The sequence below is a fragment of the Narcine bancroftii genome, chromosome 11 (genome assembly GCF_036971445.1).
Source record: "Narcine bancroftii isolate sNarBan1 chromosome 11, sNarBan1.hap1, whole genome shotgun sequence".
In the NCBI taxonomy this organism is placed as follows: Eukaryota; Metazoa; Chordata; class Chondrichthyes; order Torpediniformes; family Narcinidae; genus Narcine; species Narcine bancroftii.
Window position 1 is genome coordinate 79,479,561 of NC_091479.1, and position 21,214 is coordinate 79,500,774.

The 21,214-nt window shown below is 38.8% G+C and overlaps 1 protein-coding gene across 4 annotated transcripts in view; it reads left to right on the plus strand.

Annotated features, from left to right (window-relative positions):
• Positions 1-21,214, plus strand: part of LOC138745979 (protein kinase C and casein kinase substrate in neurons protein 2-like) — a 68,620-nt gene that overhangs the window by 35,932 nt on the left and 11,474 nt on the right. For 3 of the 4 annotated variants that reach the window (XM_069903609.1, XM_069903611.1, XM_069903612.1), the window contains 7 exons: positions 490-646; positions 1,441-1,676; positions 1,766-1,921; positions 3,242-3,414; positions 7,410-7,530; positions 17,994-18,121; positions 20,646-20,750. In XM_069903609.1, coding sequence (XP_069759710.1) covers positions 490-646; positions 1,441-1,676; positions 1,766-1,921; positions 3,242-3,414; positions 7,410-7,530; positions 17,994-18,121; positions 20,646-20,750 — 1,076 coding nt within the window. The remainder of the gene's footprint in view (positions 1-489; positions 647-1,440; positions 1,677-1,765; positions 1,922-3,241; positions 3,415-7,409; positions 7,531-17,993; positions 18,122-20,645; positions 20,751-21,214) is intronic. The other variant, XM_069903610.1, reaches the window with a different exon arrangement.

Below are 21,214 nucleotides of genomic sequence, written 5' to 3' on the forward strand. Positions count from 1 at the left end.
TTCATTTGCAATAGCTTAGCATTTTTTATTGCCTAATAAACAAATATTTGTGAGAAAACCAAAGAGAACGTCCCTACTGTTCAAGTGCAATTAAATTTGTTTCGTCCTTGTGAGACGCCAACTGGGAGCGTCAGTCTCTTATTGTGCAGCATTATTTGTTACTACATTGAATAAGGGAGGCACATTCCTACAGCCTTCAGATTCAGAGGCCTATTGCCACTGCTGAGCTAAACCTGATATTTTAAACTATTGAAAAAGCAAAATATTACCGATGCTGGCAATCAGAAATAGAAAATGTGTGTAGGGAATGTTTAATTTATGTCAGGTAGCATTAGAGGTGAGAGAAACTGAATCAACTTTCAGGTTACTGACCTCTTTGCAGAAAGGGAAACAGAATTTTCTCCTTTTGAGCATCTCCTTTGGAGCATTTGCTCCAAAATGTAATTTTTACTAAACCAGTTTCATCTCTTTTTCTCTTGGCGGGCACAGGTTGGCAACTATAAGCGCTCTGTAAAGCGCATCGACGATGGCCACAGACTGTGTAATGATCTTATGAATTGCATCCATGAGCGTGCTCGTATCGAGAAGGGTTATGCTCAACAACTTACGGAATGGTCCAAAAGGTGGAGACAGTTGTCGGAGAAAGGTTAGTATGGTTCAAGTTTATTATCAATTGTACATGTACAACCAGATGAAGCAGCATTTCTCTGGACCACAGTTCGCAGACATAAATACCATAATACATTTATCATACAGCATATAATGGCAAAGGAGGAAAAACCCAACCCCAACCAACCAATTTTCCCTTGCAACCGCTGCAACCGTGTCTGCCTGTCCCGCATCGGACTGGTCAGCCACAAACGAGCCTGCAGCTGACGTGGACTTTTTACCCCCTCCATAAATCTTCGTCTGCGAAGCCAAGCCAAAGAAAAGAATAATAATCACTTACATCCACAAAAGAATAATATGAAATAAATATGTAAAAATATTCTGGAATAAATTACTCTATTTCATTCATAAGAGACCCAAGGTTACAGGATACCATTCAACAATCTCTCAGCTTGCGGGCAGAAACTATTTCCCAGCCTGGTAGTACTAATTTTGATGCTTCTGTAACTCCTACCTGGTAGTGAGTCAAAGGTGCTATGTAGTGGATGGTAGGGATCCTCAATAATTCTATGAACCATGTTTAAGCAATGGTCCTGATGAATGTCATCAATAGAGGAAAGTGAGACTTCAGTGATGCTCTCTGCTGTTTTAATGATCCTCTGCACTGACTTCCTGTTCAACGCTTTGCAGCTAGTCAGGAAACTCAGTTGTGCCTCTGTAAAATGTCAATATGGGAGCCTGCATAATTCATGACCAATTATCCTTTATATCAAGAGGACTTGAAAGCATTTATTTGTGAATTGAGCCACAAAATCATTTTCCTATTTCCAGGACCACAGTATGGGACTTTGGAAAAAGCATGGTTAGCATTAATGACGGAGGCAGAAAAAGTTAGTGAGCTGCATCTGGAGGTCAAGAGTACATTAATGAATGAAGATTTTGAAAAGATCAAGAACTGGCAGAAGGAGGCCTACCACAAGCAAATGATGGCAGGCTTCAAAGAAACAAAGGAGGCAGATGATGGATTCCGTAAAGCACAGAAGCCATGGGCCAAAAAATTGAAGGAGGTATGTAGAAACAAATGGTCTGTCAACAAGACATTTGAAGCAATTTCAATTGCTTGTATATTGCAATGGTATATTAATTTTTTTTTAAGGTGGAAGCTACCAAGAAAGCCTATCATGCAGCTTGTAAAGAGGAGAAGTTAGCAACATCCAGGGAATCGAATAACCGGTCTGACTCAAATACAAATCCAGAACAATTGAAGAAACTGCAAGATAAAGTTGAAAAATCTAAGCAAGATGTTCAAAGGGTAAAACTACTCTATGACTTGCAAAAAAAGTTAATTGATATTTAAGATTCAGTCAAATTATAATAAAGCCTGGCATTGGATTGAATTTTTCAACATCTATGTTGTGTATTACTGTATGTAGTATAAAATAACAAAAACACTAGCAGGCATGGAATCAGACTATATTCATAGTGTTGATCTATTCAACTCTAAAGTCTTCCTCAATGACGTCTGACTACTGATGGCAGACTTTTAAAAAAAAAGTACATGCAGGAATGTAATTGGAGTTTAAATTAACTTGCTACGTTATTTTTAAGATGATATTAGGGCATGTGTTATGAAATTCAATTCAACAAGTATGATCTAACGTAAAAAAGTAATTTACTGAATTATTTTACAAACCAATAGAACTTTTCAAGGAAGGAAAACTGAGATTCCCAATTAATCCTTATATTTCTGACTGATATCCTACAATATGTATTTGACAATCAAGGGCCAAACAAATAACTGTAGCTCGATCTTCTTGTGCTCACCAAGTCACATTCGACAGCTGCTTTCTCCCAATCCATCTATCATTATCCCTTTGTTTGATCTGTTCCACAGTTGGAGACAGGGGCAACCGTTCTCAATAGGGGCCGTACCACCAACACCCCCACCTCCCACCCTGAGGGCCACAGAATATTTGGTGGGGGGAGGGGGGTGCACAGACTGGAATCAAATTTTTTTAATGTAGTTGGTAGGCGCGAAGTACAGAAGAAACCAACTAAACTTGACTGCTTCACAGGGAATGGGGGCCATAAACTTTGAGCAGAGTCCTCAGGGGGGCATAGTTTAAAAAAAAAGAAGAGAATGCCTATATTAGGGTATGGGGCTCCTGAAATCCCAAGAAAGTTAATGATGTCATGATGCAAAACTGAAGGACCCCTCTTTGTTTTACCAACTTCCCATCTGCTCAACTAACAGACCAGAATTCTTTCACACTAGTGTGTGTGGATCAGTGATTGATCTTACTGAGGGGTAGCTCCTGTAGTATGTGGTTACACTCAATCTGTACCTAGCCATATATTTGCACAAATTTGGCCCACCAAATGCCGATACGATTATTACAGCATTGATCAAAAAGACTACTAAATAGGGTTATAAAATTGAATGATTCAATTTGGACAGCAAAATCTCGAATTAATTCTTTTTTCTTAATGTTAAAACATAAAATATACTTTGATTTTAATAGAATTATGAAACTACTGTAAGCTAGTATTATATGTATGTCTCAAATCATGGTACTTGGCATATTATGCATCAACTGATGAAACTTTCTCAATTGGTTTCATACTTTTTTAGACAAAGGAAAAGTATGAAAAAAGTCTAGATGAATTAAATAAATGTACACCGCAATATATGGAAAATATGGAGCAAGTCTTTGAGCAGTGCCAACAGTTTGAAAGCAAACGGCTAGATTTCTTTCAAGAGGTCCTTTCGGAGGTTAAACAGCACCTTTACTTATCTGCAACCAGGTATGAAATAAAGTCTGCTTGTAATTATATTGAAATAAAACATTTTTCTGTTTTAAATATGGCATTTTAAATGACAAAAAAATCTACTGAAAGAACATTGTCTCAAAGCACTTAACAGTTAATAAGAATTTTGAGGTCAGTCACACTTGTGATACAATGAAATACCATAGCAAATTAGGCACAAACAACAAAAAGGGATTGCAAACATTTCTTTAAGTATAATCTTTATACTCGAATTGTCATTTTTGTTTTGGGATTATGGCTGGCATCTAGGTGAGCATCTCACCAAAGAAAAGCATTAATTGAAATTGTTTACTGCACTACCACACATCGACATACTGTATATCCTATTGTATGGGACGATCCACAAAACTTAAATTTTCACGTCAAAATTAGGGGCTGCCGTCTTCCTGCCAGCTCCAATGCAATCTCGTGCATCCACTATTAGAGCCATAGAACATTACAGTACAGATATAGGCCCTGTTGGCCTTTTCTAGTCAGTGCTGAACCATTTTTGTTTGCCTGGTTCCACTGACCTGCACCCAGTCCATAGCCCTCCATACCTCTCCCAACCATGTACCTGTCCAAATTCTTCTTAAATGTTAAAATTGAGCCCACATTCATCACTTCAGCTGGCAGCTCGTTCCACGTTCCCTCCACTCTCTGTGTGAAGAAGTTCCCCCTAAACTTTTCCCCTACCACTCTTAAATCATGTCCTCTGGTCTGTATCTCACCTACCTCAATTACTCGAAGACTATTGTAGAGAAGCCAATAGGCTTTTATTCACTTAAAGACAGAAGCACATCCATATTGTTCAGTTGTCCTGCACTGAGCTGCAGGGGGCTGTGGAACAGTCACCTTTATACAGGAGCCTGTTAGAAAGGGCCACGAGTACAACTGGCAATAGGTGTGCCTAACTGGAAAATTATCACAATGGTTTACCACAAAGCCTATCTATATCTACTCTGTCTGTCCCCCTCATAATTTTAAATACCTCCAGGAAATAAAGTCCTGTCCTGTTTAACCTTCGCCTATAACTCAGTCCAGGGAACATCCTTGTAAATCTTCTCTGCACACTTTCTATCTTATCACTCTCTCTCCTGTAGTTAGATGACCAAAACTGCACACAATTCTCCAAACTTGGCCTCACATATCTTACATAACTTTACTATTACATCCCAACTCCCTACTCAATACTTTGATTTATGAAGGCCAATATCCCAAAATCTCTTTACAAACCTATCTACCTATGACATCACTTCCAGATCCTTCTGTTCTAGCGCACTCCTCAGGCCCCTTCCGTTTACTGAGGCTGCCCTTGGTTTGTTTGTCCTTCCAAAATGCAACACCTCACACATCTGCCATTTTTTTATTAGCCTATTTTTCCAGCTTGTTCAGCTTTGAAAACCTTCTTTGCTGTCTACAACCCTCAAATTGTCATGTCATCTGCAAATTGCTGATCTAATTTAGTACATTATCCAGATCATTGATACAGGTGAAAAACAATAATGGTCCCAGCACCGATTCCTGAGGCACGCCACGAGCCTCAAGCTTCCAGTCTGAGGAGCAATCATCCACCATTAACCTCCAGTTTCTCCCGTCCAGCCATTTTCAAATCCAGTTCACTACTTCACCATGATACCTAGCATCTGAACCTTCATGACTAACCTCCCATGTGGAACCTTGTCAAAGGCCTTACTAAAGTCCATGGAGACAACATCCACAGCCTTTCCTTCATCAACTTTCCTGGTAACCTCCTCAAAAAAACTCTATAACACAACCTACCATGCACAAATCCATGTTGACTATCCCTAATCATTTTATGGCTATCCAAATAATTGTATATCCATTCTCTTGGAACACCTTCCAAAAATTTACCTACTACTGACATCAGGCCTGTTCAGAGCAAACAGAAGTCAGACTGGGCGGATGGACTCCACTGTTACAGGAGCTGACAATGGTTTATTTAAAATATACAAGTAAAATTAAAACCTTTAAATGATCAATTGTTATTAAAATATTGTGATTTTCTTTTAACAGCATCCACTGGTTAATGGTAAATGCCAGATTTTTGGCGGGGGTGGGGGTTGCCTCATTCAAAGGTTATTGCTCAAAACCAACATTTTAGGTGAAAAGTCCAGGGTCTTTTTATACAGAATCATCCTATACAGTGACATTAACATCACCAAATGCACCTGTACATAATATGTAGCTCTGAGATATAGTAATTCTGAGATTTCATTTAGGGCTCTTTTTCTAAAATCTGCATACGGCTTATCTCCTCTTGGATTCTCATCCTGTAATCCTTACCATCTGTCATTGACTTCATTTACAATCTGCAAGAAAATGGGTTAAAGCAATTTCTTTGCTTTCCAAATGTTACAGAATACAAATCTGTATGCATCAAAAGAATTTGGGTGGAAATAGTGAAACTGATTTTAACTGTGCTGAATGATGGAAGTAGTAGTAGTGGCTTTAAAATGCTGGATCTCCTCTTTACACTTATAAGAGCTAGGAGACTGAATTGGCAAATAGTGTGTCTGCCTTTTTCAGGCATCAGGCTGTTTTTAATAATAACAGGACTAGTGCAGCAAAAACAATTTGGAACGATTTTTAAAAAATTACAACGCAGAAGGAAGCTATTTGACCCAACAAGATAGCCAAGGTCCTGCAGAATTTTTATATCTAGTTCTATAAGAAATGCACCCACCCTCCCCCCCACCACAAGTTCTCCAATGATAAAGCCCTTATCTAGATCTCCCTCCCTTATCCACCTATTACCTCCTGCCTTTGGAACCCTGGTCCTTCCCCACCAACCCCCCCCCCCCCTGCTCCCCAACCATCAGGAACATTTGGTGATGTAAATGCCATTGTATAGAATGACCCTGGAATTTCCCCACAACCATTTTGTTTGGGCACCTGCTGACATTTGTTCATACCTTGATGAAGGGATCATGTCCGAAACATTGGTTATAAATCTTTATCTTTGCTACATAAAGTACACAATTGACTAGCTGAGTTACTCCAGGATTTTACTTCGACCATGGTGTCTGCAGACTTTCGTATTTTACTACTGGTTCCTCTGTTTCCATTTGTCCTTTACCTGGTAGTGTTCTCAGTTTTCTCTAATGCCTTCCCACCTCCCTGTGGTCTCCTCTCCTGCCTGACTCTCCACATCTCCCACCTTTATTTGTCCAGTATCCTATCACTGCTTGTCCCATTTCCTGTCCCCACCCCCCACTTTTTTTTTTATCCATGCTACCTCCTTTTCCCATTTTAGTCTTAGAAAAGGGACTTAACTCAAAACATTAACTATTTCTCCATGGGATGGTACAAAACTGCTGAGTTCTTACAGCTTCTCACTGTTTGCTCATGATGACAACATCTGCATTTTCACTTTCTTTTCTCCGCCAGCTGGACTTTATACAATCTCTACTAGGTTGGTTTCTGCATAAAGCCAGGGTTAAACAATGTGGTATAAACAGTTCCTAAATAAGCCCATTTTAATTGAGATGTCCAAATTGTGTAGGGCTGGGTCATACTGATAGAAATAGGCTCTTTGCAGCAATTGAAGAGTCCAGAATAGAAGGGCAAAGATGAAGGATTTGGGTGTGATCTCATTTGAAATCTGAAACTAACAGCCTGGAAAATAAAATGTTAATTGCTCTAATAAGTCCTGATCCCTCTTCCTTTCACCTGTCCAACTCCAGATACAGGAGTTATAGAACCCCAAGTTTTGATTGGAAGTAGATATTCTCCTGCGGTTTAAAAACATTGCCAATTCTTGGGTATACCTTAATTAAAAATAGCCACAAAATGATTTAATGCTCCAGAGATAGGACTAAAAGCTGAACTGCTGCAAGGGGTGGGAGAACAGTTTTCACACTAACATTGTGGTGTTGCATTCAAATATATGGCTGAAGGAATTCTCATTTCTAATACTTGATATATATGGTATAATGTCTACTGTTTGATAAACTTATTTTGTTTCATAGCTATAAAGCTATCTATCAAGAGTTGGAGAATGTTGTTAAATCAGCAGACCCTCGGGAAGATCTTAAATGGTTCAGGTGTACTCATGGTCCAGGAATGCCTATGAACTGGCCCCAATTTGAGGTATGTAGGCTGAGTTAAATTCAATGGTATGGTAGAAATCTGCCTTCTTCAATTTGCATTCTAATAATATTATAATATTTTGCACCAAAAAAGTCTACATTTTGTTGCATTTGAAGTTATTTGAAGCTAGGGATATAATGACTGTGTTTCCACAAAGACTAATACCTCTTGTGGACCAACAGCTGGGCTTACATTTATTGCAGTTTTCTCTCTTTAAATATTTTTGACCTGTACCCTCCCCACAACCATTATTTTACTTTGCCACTGACTACATAATCCTCATTATTAGCAACTGTGATCCCAAACTGATTTTCTAACCCTAGATTCTACAAAGACTACTGCTATCTATATAACACTGCCTGTTACAATTCCACTCCAGCAATCTGCTGTTGAAACTTAACTTGAAATAATGCAACTTGTTGTATCTCATACCTTGACGAATGGCTCAGGCCCAAAACATTAGTACGACCCTACATAAAGAACACTGTGTGACCTGCTAAGATTCTGTAGTACTTTTGTGTATTGAACGTGTCCTACTTGCAAAATGTCCCAACTTTATCCTTGCGCTCACTGACCATCTTGACTCCTGATTCATATACATCATGATTTTAAAATTCTCATTCTTCTGTTCAATTCCAATCAATGTTAGTTAGAGTTGGACTGCTGGCTATATCAAGTTTGGCTACTTGTCTGCAAGCAATGAGGACATTTAAGAATGGCCAATGCACTGTTTCAAAATTATCTACAAAATAGACAAAATAAAATTTTAAAATTCCCAATCACTGCCTTGTTTTACTAAATCTGTAATATTGTCCAGCAATTATCCAGAAGAAAGGCTTTTTAACCCTCTATCTTAGGCCTTGTATCACACCCTTCTGTTCACCCCAGTGTTGACCACTCTGTCTTTAACTGTTTGGGATCCCTAAACCTCCTGAATAACCTTCCTAAATTAAGCTATAATTACCCATCATGAAAATCAAAAAGAGATGCTATGTTTGTGGGAACTATCTTGGAGCATTTTCCTGCAATAAAGAAATAATAATGCAGGATAATGAGGTAGTCTTGCAATAAAAGGTCAACTATGGCCTTATTAAGTGACAGCTTCTTATGTTTTTATAAGTACAGGTTATTTTTCATATTGCTGCTCTGATCTTTGCATCAGTATCTGTAACCAATGAATGTTTATTCCTCAGTAACAATGAAATATTTCCTGTAAATTGAAGAATGTTGGATTTATACTGTGCCTCTGCCTATAAACTGCATTATTCATTAGTATGACGTTAATATCATTTGACTTTCTATGTGAATTAAGATTACATAGGAACATAGGAAGTAGGAACAGGAGTAGGCCAAAAATGGCCCATCGAGCCTGCTCCGCCATTCAATACGATCATGGCTGATCTAATTTATGACCTAACTCCACCTACCTGCCTTCTCCCCATATCCCCTAATTCCTCTATCATGTAATTTAGGAATTATATAAAAACTTGAGCCTCCCTCCACCTTTTGTCCTGGAATAAGAAGCTAAAATTTTGGTTTTGTTCTTTGAACTGTGTTCAGCTACCATCAGATTTTCCGGTTAGGTTTTTTTCTTGTCACAGTTAAGAGGATAATCTTGGTCATGGGAAGTTTACAAAATGTGGATTGATCCATTGAAATTCTGGACATATTTTCTAATACACATCTAGTCAATGGTCTACAAACATATGTTGAAAATCATTTTAAAGTTGAGTACCAGTAAGTGGAATAACGGGAGAATAATCAACTTATATTAAAAATTTAAACTACTCCTAATGAAACTGCATTATGACAACAGTTGACAATGCAGGATATGATCAACCATTATAAAGTAAATGCCAACAATTCTGTATGTTCATTTCAGTATAAACCGAGCAATTGATATTCAGCAAGGATAAAAAAAACTAAATGGTTAAACATTTTTTTAAATAAAAACGTTGTTTGAAGAAAAACTAATTTGCATTTAAATAGTAAAGTCTGCAGTCACTGTGAATGTTGTGCAACACACGAAAGCACTGGAGAAACTCAGCAAGTCATGCGGCATCTTTCAGAAGTAAAAGGTAACCAAGGTTGGTGGCCTGGTCAGGTATGAAGGATTGTGCAGACCAATTAACGAAGGTCCTTGCAGAAGTCCATCATCTCCACAGGTTTCAAGACAGCCACTATCATCCCGGTACCAACAAGGGTGACAGTAACAGGCCTCAATGACGACAGCTCCATGGCTCTGACCTCTACCGTTACGAAATGCTTCAAGTGTCTGGTGATGGAATATATCAAAACACTCCTCTTGGAGGAACCCATTTTAATTCACCCACACGTGGAAAATGATGCCTCGTTCACAAGGCTACTGTTCATCAACTTCAGCTTGGCATTTAATACATTCATTCCCCAGAGACTGGTGGAGAAGCTGTCCTTGCTGGGATTCAACACCTTTCTCTGTAACTGGATTCTGGACTTCCTAACAGAAAGACCACAGACTGTCCGAGTCAGAAGAAGAACGTCAAACTCCTCTGAGCTGCGTGCTCAACCCACTCCTGTTCACGTTACTGGCCCAAGACTGCAACGCCAGATCCAACTCCAATAGAGTCATCAATTTTGCAGATGACACGATAGTAGTTGGTCTCATCAGCAACGACGATGAGTCACCTTATAGAGGAGAGGTGGAAAATATTGTGATAGGAGTCTTAATGTGGGCAAGACAAAGGAGATGATTGTAGACTTGACGAGGGATGACCACCCTCCACTACACATTAATAGCTCAGCAGTGGAGAGACTAGAGAGCACCAAGTTCCTTGACCTATCCTGGACACAAACCATCTCCTCACTTGTCAGGAATGTGCAACAGCATCTGCACTTCCTGTGAAGAATGAGACAGCCATGGCCACCAGCCACCATCCTGTTGTTGTTCTACAGGAGCTCTATCAAGATCATCCTGGCCGGCTGCATCACAGTGCGGTATAGTTGCTGTAGATCAGAGATCAATCCATAGGACCATAAAAGTGACAGAGAAGATCACTAGGGTCTTCCACCCCCACACCCCCCACAATTGATGTGATTTACCAGAATCATTGTTTGAAGAGGGCTTGCAAAATCTTCGAGTACCCCTGCCACCCTACACGTAGCATCTGTGAGCTACTCCTGTTAGGAAAGAGATAGAGGAGTTTCAGAGCCAGAGCCACCCAGCTGAGAAACAGCTTCTTTCCATGGGCAGTGAGTCTGCTGCACAACTGAATGAATATATGTAGTGCATATGTATCTTTTTTCATATATATGTTGTCTGGATGTATGTTACCATGTTTTGCACCGATGACGGAGAACACAGTTTCGTCGGGTTGTACTTGTACAATCAGATGATAATAAATTTGAACTCTCTGTTTAACTCCATTAATCTGCTCCATTGAAAAGTCTCTTTGAGGGATGCCTTATCCTAAAAAAGTTCTCTTTTCGAAGAGAGTTCTGTGAGAGTATCTCACTGATTCCCTTCTGCAATCCCTGCTGCTCTCAAGCTCTATGGCTATGTGCCCTATCTGTCTCCTTTCCTCCAGCTCCCCCCACCACCTTCCCTTTCTATTGTGAGCCACCCCCTCCCTCTATTATCTCAACTTTTTTCCCTTATTCCCTTCCCCTATGTCCTTTTACCTGTTAGCCTGTACTCCTCCCCATCCTTTCCTCCCTTCAACTTTTTATTCAAACACTTGCCTGGTTTTTGCTCATACCTTGTCAGGCCTGAAACTTTGATTACCCTAATCTTCTAATAGATGCTGGGTGACCTCCACTTTTGTCTGTTGACTTCCCTATTTAACAGTATGTATATAAATGCTATATTTGTGCTTGTAAAATTGTTCCTTGTGCATCAGTCCTTTGCATTTTATTTACATTAATTTTAATTTTGTGCCACTAGCAACTTTATCATTTTTCTTGTAAATTGCTTTACTATAGCCAGCACTTGGCTGCGTACAGCCTCAAAGCATACAACTCCTATGATACCCTGTGAAATTTTGAATTAGTCCTCTGTTACTACACTACAGCAGAAATGCTAAGTTAAAAGCACAAATGAAGCTGGAAACAACTGTAAGAGTAGCATAGTGTTTTCTCTCATTTTCTGTGTGTGTGATTTTTTTTTAAAAGATCTAGACTTGTTTCTCATTTTTTTGTGAGCACGGCTTGATAGATGTAAGACTAATTTGTGATCTGTCAATATTGCCTCAAAAAATGTATGAAAGTACATAAAGCTCGCTTCACAACTCCAAATTTTTGGTCTGAATAAAATGCTGTGGATATGGATTTTTTTTGGTGATAAACTGTTCATGTTTGAGATCATTATCCCATTATTTTCATATTCAAATTCAGCTAGCCAACAAATCTCTACTTGGAAAATGTTTTAGTGATTTTTCAAAATTGGAGAATAACTACCTTTATTTCTGAAATCTTTTCAAAAAATTAAAGGCAAACCACAGAAATATCAAAATCAAACCTGCTGCAATTTTATTTCATTATTCTTTTGGTAAAAGGTTGTACAGGTGTAAACAAATGTCCTCAGAATTATTTTGTTTTTTTAAATTTACACAATAGTGACGCAAATGCAATAAAACCCCAACAATCTAGTTTGAAAATCCTAAGATCGTTTAAAGCTCCTTAGAGCCCTTCTTCTCATGCTCCCCTTAAACTGCTGCTCCTTTTAAACTTGTTAGGTTTGCATGAAATCGTATTATATTTCTGGATATTGTGGGGGCTTTTTAAGTGAAATAGGCTATATATATTGGATTATTAAAAGGGAATAACATCCCTTTGGGGGGAAAAAATGCTGTTCAGGCATGACCAAAATCTCAAATGTGGTAGATTATAGTTTTATTTTAAAGAGAAAGCCAGAAAATCAAGTCAGTCAATCATTATAAATACAAATAAAATTAAATAGATTTTTTTTTCTAACACTTTGCAATTGAATGAAGACCTCCCTACTTTCCCACCCCTTAATTTCTTAACGTAGTTATCTACCTGGGCAGTTGATGTGTTTTGATCTCCAAATGATACCTTGCCTCTATCCAACCCCTCCCCCCACCTCAATCTCCCTTTTTTGTTTTCCTCTCTGAGTCTTGGCATAATCCTAGTCCAATTCCTCTTTGCCTTTGTCCAACCTCCCCCAAATGAACACTGCATTTATTGTTACTAATGACATTTTGTGAATCCCTAGCTAATAGCACCGTCAGAAAGCTTCACCCCATGGGCTGCAGATGATCTGAAGATCCCTTTATCTTAACACCATTTAAGAATGAGTACAAATGAATATCAGAGTATTTCATATCCCATGCATGTTTTTTTTTTAATTGAGTTCCATGTTTTCAAGTTTTCAGCTTACTATTGGAATCTTGATTTTCCAATAGGTAATTATTCCTGATTATCCATGCATTTTGCTAAACCAATTCTGTGCAACTTTATCTGGCCATCACAAAGTATTTTTTTCATGTATTAACTGGTATAATAATTTTAAATTTCTATATTGAAGCTTAAGCACAATAGTTTTATTTTGAAGGAAGTCTTAAAAATGCATTACATTTTCTCGAGACATCTTAATGATTTGTTTAAAAAATAATTTGGTACCATGCCATTGCAACAAAAATAGTACAACCTACTTGTCCTTAATTATTCAGTTTTTAAAATGTTGAAAGGTATTACGTGATAGTGTTTTGCTTTTTGCATACTGATTTCTGCATAGTCCTTGCTGTATCTCTTAATTCCTTTCCCATCAAAACCTTCTAAAACTCAGATTCATAATGATAAAGGTGACCATTTAGCCTTTTTAACTTTTTCCTTACAAAAAAATAGGCAAATTAAATTTTCATAGGGGCTTGTAATTAGTTTAGAGAAGCCTTTTAGCATTAGAAAATGTACAATGGTTATTTTTACCTTTATCCAAATGTATGCAAAGAATATTAAGATTGTTCATTTTTAGAATTTAAATCATCCTCGTTAAACCTTTGTTGTTTTTCTCACTCCCAAGGAATTTTTGATGTGACTCTGAAGTATGGCATGAAAAAATGGTCAGACCAGGGTTTTTTAAAACAGTTCAGTTTTGAAGCAGTCAGGGTGCAGAAGGGTTTTACAGTGAACTCCATAATGTTTTTGACAAGAGAAACTTGTTTTCTTTATGTGCCCCTGTGCTCCACAGTTTTAAATTTGAAATTAAACAATTCACATGTAATTAAAGTGCACAGTCCAGATTTTATTCACGGTTGTTTGTATACATTTTGGTTTGACCATGTAGATATGACTGAACTTTTTATACATTGTCCCCTCATTTCAGGGTATCATAATGTATGGGACATTTGGCTTCACAGGTATTGGTGAGTATTCGGGAATGTTTATTTGCTTAATTGTTGCAGGAATATGAGAGTTAGATTTGCTTTTAAGCTTTTGATCAACTTTGAAGCCTGAAGTTGCCATTTTTCAATGTGAGGACCAGAGTTGTTGCAATGAAAGTCAAAAGAAGCCCTTAGGAGGCTGAAAAATGAGAATAAAGCAGTAAGAGACCTTAGGATTACCTCAACAGTTTGGAACATCATGGCGGCGTGGTTGGCATAGCGGGTCGTGCAATGCCTTTACAGCGCCAGCAACTGGGACTGGACCTGGATTTGAATCCTGTGCTGTCTGTAAGGAGTTTGTACGTTCTCCCTGTGTCTGTGTAGGTTTTCTCTGGGGACTCCAATTTCCTCCCACTCTTCAAAAAACATAGTGGGTGTAGGTTAATGAGGTGCCAATTGGGTGGCACGGACTCGTAGGGCTGAATTGCCTGTTACAATACTGTATGTCTAAATTTTTTTTAAGAAGAAAAAGTGTACTGGTGAGCTCAGTAATTGCAAAGGGACTGGTATTTCAAGGAAGACATCCACTGTTGATGATAGAAGAATTTTCATCATAATGAAGAAAAATCTCCAAATAGATGTCCGACAGATCAGAAACACTCTTCAGGAGGAAGATGTGGATAAATCAATGATACAGTCTGCAGAAGACTTCATGAAAAGAAATACAGAGGCTACACTGCAAGACACAAACCACAGCAAAGGTGGTATGCTTTGGATCTTGGGGAGTTCCTTTACACCTCCACATTTTACTCTTGCCATCTCTCTGATACAGGTTAATCCTGGTCTCATCTGTCCACAAGACCTTATTCCAGAATTCTACAGATTCTTTTACATACTTCCTGGCCATCCTCTCTGTGGCTAACTAGTGTTTTTCATCTTGCAATTTGTGGAATGTCTCTGACTGTTCTTGTTTTTCAGTCTCATAATGACTTCATTGACTTTCATAGTAAAACTGTGGTTCTCAGTTTTAAAAAATGGCAACTACAGACTCCAAAGGGTATCAAAAACTTAGAAGCAAGCCTTCCTCTCTTATACCTGCACCAATGAAGCAATTAAACATGCACATAACAAACACCTGTGAAGCGAAATATCCCAAAAAGTTATGGTGTCCTGAAATGAGGGGACTGTGTATAAAATGTGCGTTAATTTCTACATGGTCAAATCAATGCGTATGCAAACAACTTTGAATAAAATCTGGAAGGTGCACTTAAATTACATGTGAATTGTTTGATTACAAATTTAAAACTGTGGAGCATGGGCAAATAAAGGAAAAAAATGTCTTTATCCCAAATATTATGGAGGGCAAACAAGCATTTTAAATAATGATTTAAACAGTGTGAATTTTACTCCAAGCTTGCATACATTATTTTGGCTTTTTAAAATGCATGTCAAAAACTATGTAACAACTCAGATGGTGTTACATTTTGTAACCCTTCTAAATTTTTTTTTCTCTGGCAATTACGTAGTATTTCTTTTGCTTAAACCTTTTAAATTAAAACAAATCTATAATGATTTGAAAGACTCCAGTTAATTCATGCTTTCTGATCCCTTGAACTGATTGTAGAAATCTTTAGTGTAATTAAGGATGGCACAGTTAACTCCACACTGTTACAGCCCCAGCAATCTAATCCTGCGCTGTCTGTAAGGAGTTTATATATTATTTCTGTGTCTGTGTGGGTTTCCTCGGGGTGCTCAGGTTTCCTCTCACCCTTCAAAACATACTGTAGGTTAATTAGGTGTAATTGGGTGGCATGGGCATGTGGGCCAAAAGGGTCTGTTACCACCGAGCAGTCTGTCTAAATTTAAAATAAAATTAGATACAACTATTCTTGTCACCTTTTGGTTACTCTTCCAAGCAATAAATAACAAAACAATAGCTTAAATTTGCCAATTAAAAAGAATTTGCATGTTTTTCCCCCTTGCCTACAAATGGCAACATGGTTGGCAGACACTATTACAGCACCAATAACCTGTGTCAATGCCAGATATTCCTTGTGACTGTTGTGTAATCAGTTTTGAAATTTAATTTTTTTCTGATAAAATTTGTACACACCTTCCAGGTTTACCTTGTGAATATCACTTTTGAATATGGTTCTTGTTGACAGTTGTTGCAAGAGCCAAACTGTCATAGGCCATCAGGGAAGCAAAGCGTGCGCAAGCCCAGCGCATTCATCGTCACTTCCTGGACAGCAAGGACATGCCACGCATGTGGAAGGGCATCCAGGATATCACCAACCACAGGACTACACTATCTATCTGTGCTGGTGATGCCTTCCTCCCAGATGCACTGAACAACTTCTATGTGTGTTTGGAGGCGAAAAACAACATGGCAGTGAACAACTCCACCTCTCCTCCAAATGATCAGGTGCTGTGTCTTTCAGTGGCCGATCTGAAGAGGATATAGGCAAAGTCAACCCACAGAAAGCTGCTGGACTGGATAACACTCCCAGCAGAGTGCTCAGGGGATCTGCAGCTCAGCTAGCAGGTTGTTCTCACCGAGACCTTTAACATTTCCCTGAGAAGCCCCATGGTTCCAACATGCTTCAAAGCTGCCATCATGGTCCCCTTGCCGAAGAAGTCGTCTGTGTTCTACCTCAATGATTACCGCCCTGTCACACTCACGACCATCGTCTTGAAGTGCTCCGAAAGGCTCATCATGGGGCACATCCTGCTCCTGTGGCTCCCATCACTGGATCCTCTGCAGTTGGCAAACAGATCCAATGACTCTATGGACGATGCCATTATCACCACCCTCCATCTAGCACTCATCCCTGGAAAATAAAAATTCATATGTTCGAATGCTGTTTATTGACTTCAGTTCGGCATTCAACACAATCATACCTCAGTACCTGATAAGGAAGTTGAGCCTGCTGGGTCTAAACACCTCCCTCTGCATTTGGATTCTTGACTTCCTGTCGGGGAGACCTTAAGAAGTCCGGATAGGTAACAGCACTTCCAAGAGCATCACACTGACCATGCCCCCCCTTCCCCCCCCCCCCCCCGCCCCCAGGCTGCATGCTGAGTCCACTGCTGTACAGTTAAAAGTGGCTCAAACCACATCATCAAGTTCGCTGAAGCCTTTTTGTAAGAATGAGGAGTTAGCATAGAGAGATGAGGTGCAGTTGTTAACAGACTGGTGCAGAGCCAATAACCTGAATTTTAATGTTAATAATACAAAAGAGATGTTGTCAACTTCAGGAGGGTCGGGGGGGGGGGGGGGGAGACCACGTTCTGCTGACCATTGGTGCTCGACCGTTGAGGTCATCAAGAGTATCATGTTCCTTGGAGTGCATTTGGTGGAGAATCTCACCTGGTCCCTTAACACCAGCTCCATAGCCAAGAAACCCAGCAGCACCTCTCCTTCCCACAAAGGCTGAGGAAAGTTCATCTCCCATTCTACATCCTCACTACATTCTACAGAAGATGTATTGAGAGCATTCTATGCACTGCATCACTGCCTGGTTTGGAAGCTGTACCACCTCGGACCACAAGACCCTGCAGAGGATAGTTAAGTCAGTGGAAAAGATTATTGTAGACTCTTTACATGAAGGACATCGATGCAGGCATAGGGCAATAAACATTGTGAAGAACTCCACACACCCCTCACGTAAACTGTTCTTCCTTCTGCCATCTGGTAGGTGGTACCATAGCACTCGGGCCCTTACATCCAGATTGGGCAACAGTTCTCTTCACCTCCCCCCCCCCCACCCCAGCAATCAGGCTCCTGAATTCCCAGAACATGTGTCGATAGTGTACCGTGGACTTTTTCTGTATACATCCTAATATTTTAATGTGTTTAACTTCTATTCTAACTTATATTTATGTAAATATGCTCTGTGGTCCTGGAGAAATGCTATCTCGTCTTTACCACGTGAGCATGGTAGGAACGATAAATAAGAGTAAGTTGACTTGAGTTGAGACTTAACTCCCATTTTAAAATGGTACACTGAGACAGTTAGCAGAAATTGTACATAGATTTTATTTTTTTAAGATACTGATATTTTCAGATAAATATTTCAGCTAAATATTGAGCTAAATGGGGATGGAAAGTTTGTTTTTTTCAATCCATCTTATTTGTAACACTAGGAATGGAATGCAGATCTCAACCGCACACTCACGAGAAGAGAAAAGCCCAAAAAGACTGGAGATGGAGTGATTTTGACAAGTGTCAGTCAGACAGGTGATCAGGCATCTCAGCCTTCCAAATACAGCAGGTGAGAGATTGCGTTATTTATTGTAAATTACTGTCAGTTTATTTTCGGGGAAAAGTAACAATAATCTTTGGCCATTGCAGATGGTGCAGTAGAGAATTTTGATAACTTTATTCAGATGACAAAATACTATGAGACAGAACTGAGTGCCCTAATACCTTTGAGACATAAAGTTAACATGCAGATACGACAAGTAATTAGAATGTTTGATGTTGGCCACTAATTATAAAAAATAAATCTTGCTACAATTGCATTGGGTATTGGGGGACTATCTGGAATGCTGTGTATAGTTTTGGTTTCCTCAGTTATGGAAGAGTCCATGTATTGGAGGATCACTAGGTTAGTTCCTGGGAAGAAGCGTTGTATTAGAAAGAAAGAGTGAGTAGTTTGGGTAGCTGCTATTGTGAGTCATACAGCACAGAACAGGCCATCGGCCCAAGTAGGCATTCTGTACTAGTCCCATTTGCCTGTAGTGTGTCTGTACCCTTCCTATCCACGAATCTGTCCAAATGTATTTTAAATGTTATCATTGTACTCACTCCAATAGCTTTCTCTCGTAGTTTATTCCAGATAAGGGCTATCCTTTGAGTGAAAAGGGTGCTCCTTTGGTCCCTGCTAAATCTTCCCTCTTTGACCCTAAACCAACGGCATCTAATTCTAAAATCAGTTACTCTGGGAAGGGAAAAGACTGTGAGTACTCAATTTATTCAAACTATTCGTGATTTTATACACCTCTATAAAATCACTACTCAGATTCCTACACCCGACCTATCCAATTTCTTCTTGTCACTCAAGCCCTCCACGTCCTGGTGGATCTCACCTGCACCTTTTCCAATTTATTAACCTTAGACTTAGCAATACAGCGTAGTAACAGGCCATTCTGGCTCAAAAACCTGTACCGCCTCAAACACACCAATTAACCCACCAACCCTGTTATGTTTTTGGAGGGTTGGAGGAATCCAGAGCATCTGGAGACAACCCATCCAGACACGAACTCCTCACAGACAGCGCCACATTCAAATTTGAGTCACCGGCACTGTAATAGCATTCCACTACATTTAACCATGCCACCCTGTCATAATTTCTGTCGTACAGCTGGGATACCGGGACTACACATTTCTTCAAATGTGGTCTTGTACAGCTGTATTAAGAGATCCCAACTTTTGAACTCGACGCTCTGCCAAATGCAAGCAAGTTCAAAGACCAAGGTGATTTTTATGAAACACTGTAATGAAGCAGAGAATGTTTTCCCTTGTGGGGAAAATTTATAAAAAGGATGTACAAGAAGCAGAAATTGGCCATTTGCCACTCTCTATCCTCTTAACAAGGTCATGACTGATCCCTTGTCTCAGCAAGAAAGTGCTGGACCAACCCCATTTCTTTTGATTTCATTAAACTTTATTGATTGCACTCAATGAATTAGTTTCCATGAACCTTGTGTTATTCCTAGGTCATAGTTTTAGATGGAGTTGAGAAGAAATTTCCTTGAGGAAAGTGAATTTTTGGAATCCTATGCTTCAATGTGGCATTGGAGATGAATATACTGAATGCAGAAATAGTCTTTTAAAAAAAATGCCTTTGAGGAATTGAAGAGGTAATAAGGTGGAGTGGAGGTCAACATCACATCAGCTATGACTGAGAAGCCTGCTCCTGATGTCCTTAGATTTATAATTAGTCATTTGAAAAATCTTATTACGCTTATTACATAAATGTTGCAATGTTTATAAAACTGTGGGTTCTGTACAGAAACCTGGATTCTTTTTAAATCACACTTCATTCGACTCTTACAGATTTGTATGGAACTAGACAACCATTTAATAACTAACCAAAAATGTTGGTTGCTTCAGTTCTAAGTTCTTTATTTGATTGGCAACATTAAGATTCTTCTTTAAAATATAAACTCTGCTGTACAGATTGCAACAGATATTTTAACTCATATTATTCTCAGATTAATTTCTCAAGTCTGAAGTTGCATAAAAGTAATTTTCTACTGCTTCAATGTTACCATTAGACAGTTCCCAGATAATGTGCATTGTCACAGGGGTTTTATCACCGTGTCAGCATTAAACTTGAAGTAATTTTTCAACACCTGTCACCATTAGAGGTTGTTTATTTAATCAACTGGCTTGGAAAACTACAGACAGGTCCTTCATAAAATTTTAAATGACCTACCAGCTTAAAAGCTGCAGATAAATTGTGTTAAATCTTCACAGAAATCTGACTAAAACTTGCACCATATATGAAATCTTGATATGCAGACGTGCTTTTTTGCTGCTAAAGTATAGATTAAAATTGGGCTTCATTTGCTAAAATTAAAACATAACTGTCCTGATTTACTGCAAAATGTTTTTTCATGTGAATGAATTCATGTTTGGAAAAATCATGTCAATGTTATTTAACAAGTCTGATTCATGAAGATGTTCAACTGGATAACGAATCTTATTTCTGGCAGCTGACAGAAGAGAATTATTGAATCAATTTCATTGTGAAAGAAGCCTGTACTTAATTATGTTATTTCAAATGACAGTCTTAGTGTCCGGAGTACTACTAACTCGATACGTTCCAGTTGTAACCCATTTGAGGAGGAGGAGAATCAGAAAACTGTCGAGAAGGAGAGCACAATATCAAAAAAGTTGGTGAAATATTGATTTTGATGAAATTCACAGTTGCATTCTGCTGCTTATTCTTGGATCAACAAAGTCTTGGAGTGATTCATGCATATTACTTGTGCAGTGTGGTTGTGTTCTTCAAAGAGCTCCAAAGAGAGTACACTGTTTCTTCCTTTCAATTACTTGGATTAGTGTCTTATGTTCCTTCTGATACAAAACTATATGTCACCTTAATTAATTATGCTTATGTGTTGATCTGCCGCTCTTCTACATCTGTGTAATGTGATATTCTTGAACTCGAATCTTTCGGTATTTGCATGCTGAATTTACATTTAAAAGGCTTAAGAATTTCAGTTCGTGAAAAGCTTTTGCTATTTTGGAGGAAATTGTCACTTGAGTTGGATAGTGGAAGAATTATTAGAGCAGTCATGATCCTCAGCTTCACCAGCAAAAAGCATATCCTGTTGATTTAACTTTAAAAAAATAC